This window comes from Phalaenopsis equestris, unplaced genomic scaffold (genome assembly GCF_001263595.1).
Source record: "Phalaenopsis equestris unplaced genomic scaffold, ASM126359v1 Scaffold001336, whole genome shotgun sequence".
NCBI classification, from domain to species: domain Eukaryota; kingdom Viridiplantae; phylum Streptophyta; class Magnoliopsida; order Asparagales; family Orchidaceae; genus Phalaenopsis; species Phalaenopsis equestris.
In genome coordinates this window covers 30,956-39,171 of record NW_018165775.1, presented here as the reverse complement: position 1 = coordinate 39,171, position 8,216 = coordinate 30,956, and the positions used below count along the sequence as shown (strand labels likewise).

Sequence of the window (8,216 nt, the reverse complement as noted above, 5' to 3'; positions counted from 1 at the left end):
ACACTCGTATTGGAGAAAGAACAATAAGTTTCGGTCTCCATAGTCATCGACCACTGTTTACCATCACTGACCATCACCACTACTACCACCGACGGTCGTTGTCTACGACTATCATGCCCAAAATATAACAGTTTTTCCTAACACATGTATCTTTATTTATGTTGTATATCGACATATACTTTCTCTGACATAGAATTATTCCCTTATTTTGAGAGAAGGGTTAAGCCACCAATTACAACCTCTATGGACAACTGGAGTCATTGTAGTCACCGTTTGAAACTTACATGGATAATTATTTTTTTTATAGCCTTCAACTATAGCCTCTGTGGTAAACTACCACAAATATAATCACTTACTATATCATTCATGGCCAACTACTGCCTTTGGAGCCGCCTTCAACTATAGCCTCTGTGGTAAACTACCACAAGTATAATCACTGACTATATCATTCATGGCCAACTACTGCCTTTGGAGCCACCAAATACAATCTTTATGACCAACTACTATTAAATGCAACTTATGACTATGACATTTATGGCCAACTGACGATATTGTAGTCACAAACTATGACATATGTGGCCGATTGATAATATTGCAGTCACCAATTATAAACTCTATGACCAATTAATAATATTATAACAACTAGTTGTGAACTATGTAGCCAACTCATACTATTACAGTCACTTATTATGACTTATGTGACTAACTACTATTATTAAAACTTCCAACTATAGCTGGTCTCTATGACCAACTGACGCTATTACAACTTATAACTATAACCAAGATGACCAACTAATAATATTGCAGTCAGCAACTACAATCTCTATGACCAATTAACACTATTGCAGCTTCCAACTACGGCCTAGGTTACCAACTGATGATATTGCAGTCACCAACTATAGTTACTGTTACAACTTACAACTAGAATTTGTGACCAACAAACACTATTATAGTTACCAATTACGGCTTCTATGGCTAACAGTTGTTATTGCAACCATCAAATATAATTTTTATGGCCAACTACTACCTTTGTAGCACTCAACTGCTGTTTTTGTAGCAACCAACTATATTTTTTTGTGGCTAACTATTGACATTGTAGCCAAGAACCACATTTATTATAGCCCAATTATGGTTATTATTACTAAACTACTATTGTACATGTGTGATTATCGGCTTTGTAATTCTGTCTTCTCTAATTCAAGATAAAAGTGAACATATGCACTTACAATTACATAGTGAATTACTTTGACTAAGCTAGACTCCATTATTTTTTTGTTTGTCTATATTTTTTTTCACTTAAAAATTCTGGTATCTCCTACTACTTCTTTCATTTATTTACGCGTGTGCTAGATTTTCATGCAATGCTAAGATGTTAACATATCACTCTAATCATGAATTTTTCTGCACATAACAATGATCATTATTGTTAATTTGTATTTATCGATGATTTTAGCCAAAATGAAGTTACTAATAATAATAACAATGACTTTTTCAAGTGGCATTGCCTAATTTGCTTAGAAAAATAAAATATCATGGCTAGTATGAATTTTCTTTGACTATTTGTATGGAGAAAAAGAACAAGTAAATTCATTACCAATACTACAAAAAACCTCAAGTTAGTAATTAGATGTAACTTTTGTGATGGTTAAAACCACATAGAAATACAATTTTTACATGTAGTGCATGGTTTTTAGTATTCTTCAGTATTTTTTGTAGTTTTAGCTAGAAAAAGTTGTCTCAAAATTATATTTGCCAATATTCTAGCTCTAGAGATGTTATTGTATTATGCAAGCTATACTTATTTCAATATATCAACGACTTCATATTCTTTCATACATCTCAAATATAACAAAGTTTATGACTTTCCAAACAACTAAACATCGATCAACAAGTATTGTGTCATTTGATCTTGAGTTGCCTTGGGTTTTTTAATAATTAGTAAGATAATGTCCAACTGCAGGTATTTGACAAATTGATCCACCCAACTTGGCTTCATTTGACATTCAATTTCCATACATTTTGCTTCTTCACTAGTTGGATAAGTTTACTCTAAATCAAATCCTTCATTTAAATTTTTCATTTTATAGAGAAAGACGATAAATTGATTTTGACAGCCATGTATATATTTGACTTTTAAATACTAATGTGCAGATCACAAATTTTGACTTTAAACATATATTTCTACAAAATATCCTCTTATGTTTATTACTGTCTGTTTACCTGATTAACCACCAACTAAGACCAACTAAGAGTCTGAGTAAACAAGAAGATAATTAACACTAATTGCAATTAAAAATTTAAAACTAATAATAAATATTTTATACTCAGTTTGGCTATTTATGATCTAAGAAAAAAACTAATGGCATGTGAAAGAAATATTTTTAATGAGCTCAATATTATTCCAATGACATCTTCTTCAGTTCTTGAAGTACTATATAAGAATAAGGTCTATATTGAATCATTTACTCTTTCCTTGCAAACTTCATAAAGATCACCCAAGAAATTAGCTAGAGCCTGCTCCTTAATGGGTCGCCCTGGGTGAGAAAGTTTTGTTGAATTCACCAAGAGCTTGTTAGTGACCACTTTTATTTCTTATTTTTAATTATTATTTTAGCTTTAGTTTTAAAAATATTTTTACATGTTTTTATTTTTTGCTTTAAAAATAAATTAACTTGTTTTTAGAAATACTCAAAATATCTAAAATTTATTTCACTTATTTTAAAAAAATGAGTTTTCATTTTATAACATAAAAAATGTATTTTATTTTGAGTAAAAATATAAACAAAATTAAATAAAAATAAAAATATTAAACGATCCCAAACGGACCCTAAACAATTGGACTCCTCCTTTGCTTGATTGACCAACCTCTTTAATTTGTGTTCAACCCATGGTAAATGATACTCTAGTCCACTTGGGCATTTTACCTTCATATGAGTACAATAATAGTAAGAAAATAATTATTTGATTTTACTAAAAGAGAAAAAAAATTATACTACCAAAATAACTTATAAAAATTTATGTTTTCTATAAATTATCATCCCCTTCAAATTTTTATTTTTATCATACGGGTCACCCAAAACATTATTATTTACAAATCAAGCTTCTTCTTTTATCTATTTTTCAAATTCTCACTCAAATATCAAATGTCATGATAAAACCCCAACGCTTATTTATTTTTATCAAATTCATAATAATTTGATCGTGACATACATAAATATATCAGTTTGATAATTAATAAAAAAATTATCTTCGTGTTTGATTTATAAATAATAATGTTTATGGCACTATGTATGTAATTATCCAAATAAAAATAAAAATAATAAATGATGCTTTTCAATCTTCATCGGGCCGCCAAACCTACTGCTATCGCCCACTCCCCAAGCCCTAATCTTTAATTTATTGGCCACAAAAACACTCCCAACCAAACGCCGAGCTATGGCTTCTCAGTCTGCTAGCATCAACCCCCGTCAGGTGTCCTCGCCGGCGAAACATGGAGATACATGGGAAGGATGCAGCGTTCTCCTGGATATCAACGACGGCGACCGTCTCGTCTTTGCCCGACTCTCTTCCGGCGCGTACGCTATCTTTTATATATCGAAACCCCTTGTATATTTTAATGGTTCAAGCATTGGTGTGGCCACGACGGAATTCTGCCGAAAATTGATGATTCAATGCTTTTGGATCTGCAGGACTCTTAAGATCGGGAACAAAAAGTGCTCCCTCAGACCATTGGTCGGCTGCCCGTTTGGTTCATTATTTAGGGTCGAGATTGGCCCTAACGGTTCTGTCCTTGCTAGATGCTTTCCTTCTTCTTCTCTGGTTGGAAATGGTTAGTTTCTCTCACACCCTTGTTTATCATGTTACTTGACTAGGACACTAGTTGTTTACAATTTTATGATTTTATTGTTTCCATAAATAAATGATTCTAATATGATGCGAAGACCTGAAATTGCCATGATTTGATTGAATGGTTTTCCTTTTTCAATTGTCGGTCTCGGATGAGAAATGTTGATGCATGAGCGGAACCACCCCTCAAAATTTTTATTGCATTATAAAAATATTGCGTTTTTGGAGTTTGTCAACTCTCAATCTATTATTTTGCTCAATTCTCAGAAAAAAAATAACAACTGGTCTATATATATTTTCTTAAAATTTTACATTTTTATTTATCTAAATTTCCATTCTATAATTCTTATAATATTATCTTACTAGTTATTTATTTTTTTTTCCTAGAAACACTAATTATGGGTATTTTTATTCATATTATTATTATTATTATTATTATTATTATTATTATTATTATTATTATTATTATTATTATTATTAATACTGTTGTTATTATTATTACTATTATTATTACTTATTAATAGATCATTTATTGCTTAAAATTTTACCCACCTTAAAGAATGGGCTGCTTCTGCCCCCTCTTGGTTGTTTTTAGATTATCAAGTAATCATAAAATTTTTGTTTAATTCTTGATATGAAACTAAAATTGATCGAAAGTTGTGGCAAAATGAGGGATCATAGATTAATGAATGATTAGTTTAGAGGGATTTAAGATAATTTTGTTGTAAGTGACTTATGTTGTTTTTGAAATTGGAAAAGATGGAAACAATATGGCTCGATCAATGCATATGCTTGGAGAACTATATAATAAGCTATAAAATTATAATAACAACTATCAGAACACTAATAGTTTTGCTTAGGCTCTAAATAAAGATTTCCGGTGTGGTTGGTCATTGTGAAGAACCAAATAGGCTTAAATCCTTATTACTTAAAATTGATTGCCTTTATAATTATTATTTAGTTAATTAAGAACTTATTACGTGATATACAATAGTGTTGATTTAATTACTTCTTGCAAATCAAGCATATATGAATAATCAGTAGTGATGTTGTTAATTCATAGTCTTACTATATTTTGTTGATTAGATTTCAGTAAATACTAGTATAAGTGATTACTATAATTGTATTTGGGTTCAGATTTTGAAAGGTGGCATTGATGTTACTTCAGTTTTGAAGAGCACTCCAATACTCTTTAGTGTTCTCTAGTAATTCACATAATTGTTGTGTGTGTACAATGAAATGGTGCATTATTGTCTTTATACAACCTCTTCTAATGATAAGTAGTTGGTTACCTTTTCTGAATTACCAATCTACCCACGCAAAGGGCCCCAAGAAGAAAGGGGGCTTGTACAATGGCATTAAATTTATTATTTCCGACTGCAAAATAAAAAAAAAAGACGCGTTTCATCTCTTAGCTAGTTTGATCATATGGGCCATGAATATAATCAAACACTGATAATATTTGTGGAACTACTGTTAAAATGTTCTTCATTTGTGTTTGAGACACATGGGCTTGAATGTAAGCTCTACTATCTTTCTAGAGAAATAGTTTACAATTGTCCTTGGATTATATATGGGGTGTTGTTTTATTCCCATTCTAACTTATATGTTCAATTTAGTCCCTTGACTCGTTCAATTTGGGCCAAAATAGTTCTTTTTCTCCTCGAATCTTATCTAAAATAATCCAATTGAGGGAATTTTGTGCATATTTGAGAAGTAAATGAACTAAGGGTTTGTTTAGGGCAGCTGCAGTAGTTTGAAGAAGCAGCTGCGAAACTGTTGTTCAAAAAGCTACAGTAGCTATTACAAATATTTTTTTTTTGAAAAGGTCAGACTACAACTTTCTAGCAGCCACCACAGATGTCAGGTCTGGTAGGAAAATGTAACTTTCAGCTGCATCTTTTTGAGAACGTAGACGAAACACAGTTTTGCCAAAGAGGCATAACTGTGGTGCGACACTGCACCTTCGCCCCTAATGCACTCTAAATTAAACTCGTTATATAGCTAAGACTAAAATAACCTCATACAAGTAGTTTAAAGATTATTTTGACATTTTTCACCTTTTTCTATATTTATAGATTAAACTTGTAGTGTTTCTCAGGATGCTTAGAAGATCTTTTTAATTGCTTTTACCACTAAACTAGTTAGGTTCTTAGTTCTGTTAAAATCTCAAGTTGTGATTGTGCTTCCAAGAACTGATTTATCTTAGTTTCTTTTATTTTTTGTGCAAAAATGACCTAACTAATCAAGATTGCTAATTTACATTGTTGTGCTTAGCTGCCATTTTGAAGGATAAAGACTACTTGCATGCAAATGGTGAAATGAAGGATAATCGATCCTTGTTTGACAATAATACTGCACAAGGTCTCTCTTCTGAAGATATAGATGCAATGAAGAGGTAGCATGATTAGTGTCTCTCAATCTAATTCCTTTTACTTTATATGATCCATTCATTAAAGGCTTTATTTGATACTTTATTTTTGCTTTGCTTTTTTAGACCCGTTATATCACCATTTTGATTCAGGCGGGAAACAAACTGTGTTGTGCACCCTTTCGTTTCCAGGCTTCACAGCCATTGAAAATGTTACAAAGCATTTATCTATTATTATAATTACAAAGCTGACTATTTCAGACAACACTGCACAAAACAATCCTAGGATAAAATTACCAAATAAGCCCTTGTTACCGCTGTCCATTATGACTATGTACTTCCTTTTCTACTTTTTTAGGTTTGCCAAATACAATTTGAAATTTATTTGTAACCTAATATATGACTTTTACAACATCTAAGCAAATACAGTAGGCTTTCTGTTTTCCTTAAATGTTATAATTGTCTTTATACATTGCCTTTTCTCCCACTCCATCAGGTGGAGGGAAGAAGAGAAAAGGAAGGTGTGGAAAAGAGAGAGTGTGATGAATAGAGGTAAAGAGATGGAGATAAATTGTGCATTATCATTTTCATTAGCCTTATCTTGAACTAATTGGGGTTTGTTTTATAATTTTAAGTCTGTTTATTCTTGTCTAGTGTTGTATGAGATGCTCATATTTTTGTGCTTGTAATTCTTGGCCTACTCGTTTTCCTCATTAATTTTCAGAAATGAATTTTATCCGTCATTTCAGTGGCGGCTTTACCACGCATAGAGAAGATGTATCATTTAACTGATGACTTTACATATCATATTAATTTGAAGCAAATGAGGTGGATAACTCCCAAACTAGGAGACATATTAGCATAGTATTTATGAACCTATCTTCTAAATTTCTGTAATAATAAAAATTTCAGTGAAAGTAGGCATATCCTGTTAATTTTTCAAATTTATTACCGTCAAATTTGTCGTGGTTAAAACCAGTAAACTATCTAAAATAGTTGAACAACGGTCAAGGCCTGAGTTTATTTCTGATTACAATTAATCAAACTTGTTTCTTCTTGAAAAATCAAACATGGTTAAGTGAAAGAAATCTTAGTAATATGCAGACAGCCTCTCCTGAATAAGCATTACGGACTTTTATTTTTATTTTTTATTTTTTGGGAGGATGAAATTTGTAACAGTCCTGGCATGATGTTATTCCAGGGAAGGTGCTAGTGGTGATGAAATAGTTGAAGCTCTTATAGCTAACAGTTCAACCTTTGAAAAGAAAACAATACTTTCGCAAGTGAGTAAATGAAATAAACGGGACTAACTTTTTTTTTCTTCTCAATATACTGCTAATTTGCAAATTAATTGCAGGAGAAGTATAAGATTAAGAAGCAGAAGAAATATGCACCCAAAGTACTTCTAAGACGTCCCTGCTCCAAAAGGTGAGGTTATTTATTTTGCAATATTTTACATATTGTCCTACTTTTTTCTATTTACATTTATTATTTGGCTTCAAAACTTGCACCTTATTGACAACTCTAGATACTTGATATGTGATCACGCAATATGGGTTACTGATGATCTTGTTCATAATCCAATACTTGTGCTCTAAATTCAAAGATTGGATAATACTTATTTAAATCCAGCTCAATGAAAACTTTGAATTTTCTCAAGGAAACCCAAATATAAGTTTTGTAGCAAAATATGGAAATATGTTTTGGTCACAAAGCTATAACTAGAAAATGATTAGGCCATAGAAAAGAGCAATTGCATAAACACACAAGACAAAAGAATGCTAAAAATTTTCTAGAGAGTTATTTCTTTAGCTTGTTGTAGGGTCCGTTTAAGGCCGTGTTTTTCGAGCGTCGCGGCCCCAAACCGGAAAGTTAAGATTTTTTTCTCGTGCTTTCCTACGGAGGCAGCGGTCGCTTGCCGCTGAAAAGGAAGAAAGCCGGCCGCGTGGTCGACCCCGTGGCCTGGCTTTCTCGAGCGTTAATGCCTCCTCATACAAGT

General features: G+C 31.8%; 1 protein-coding gene across 2 annotated transcripts in view; it reads left to right on the top strand.

Moving 5' to 3' along the window:
- Positions 1-3,358: 3,358 nt before the first annotated feature.
- The window catches only part of LOC110034044 (tRNA (adenine(58)-N(1))-methyltransferase non-catalytic subunit trm6), a gene marked incomplete at its 3' end in the record, with an annotated part of 30,089 nt that continues 25,231 nt past the window's right edge, over positions 3,359-8,216 (top strand). Inside the window, 5 exon segments of one of the 2 annotated variants that reach the window (XM_020738280.1) lie at positions 3,359-3,575; positions 3,690-3,829; positions 6,124-6,244; positions 7,419-7,500; positions 7,575-7,645. In XM_020738280.1, coding sequence (XP_020593939.1) covers positions 3,436-3,575; positions 3,690-3,829; positions 6,124-6,244; positions 7,419-7,500; positions 7,575-7,645 — 554 coding nt within the window. 2 annotated transcript variants of the gene reach the window in all.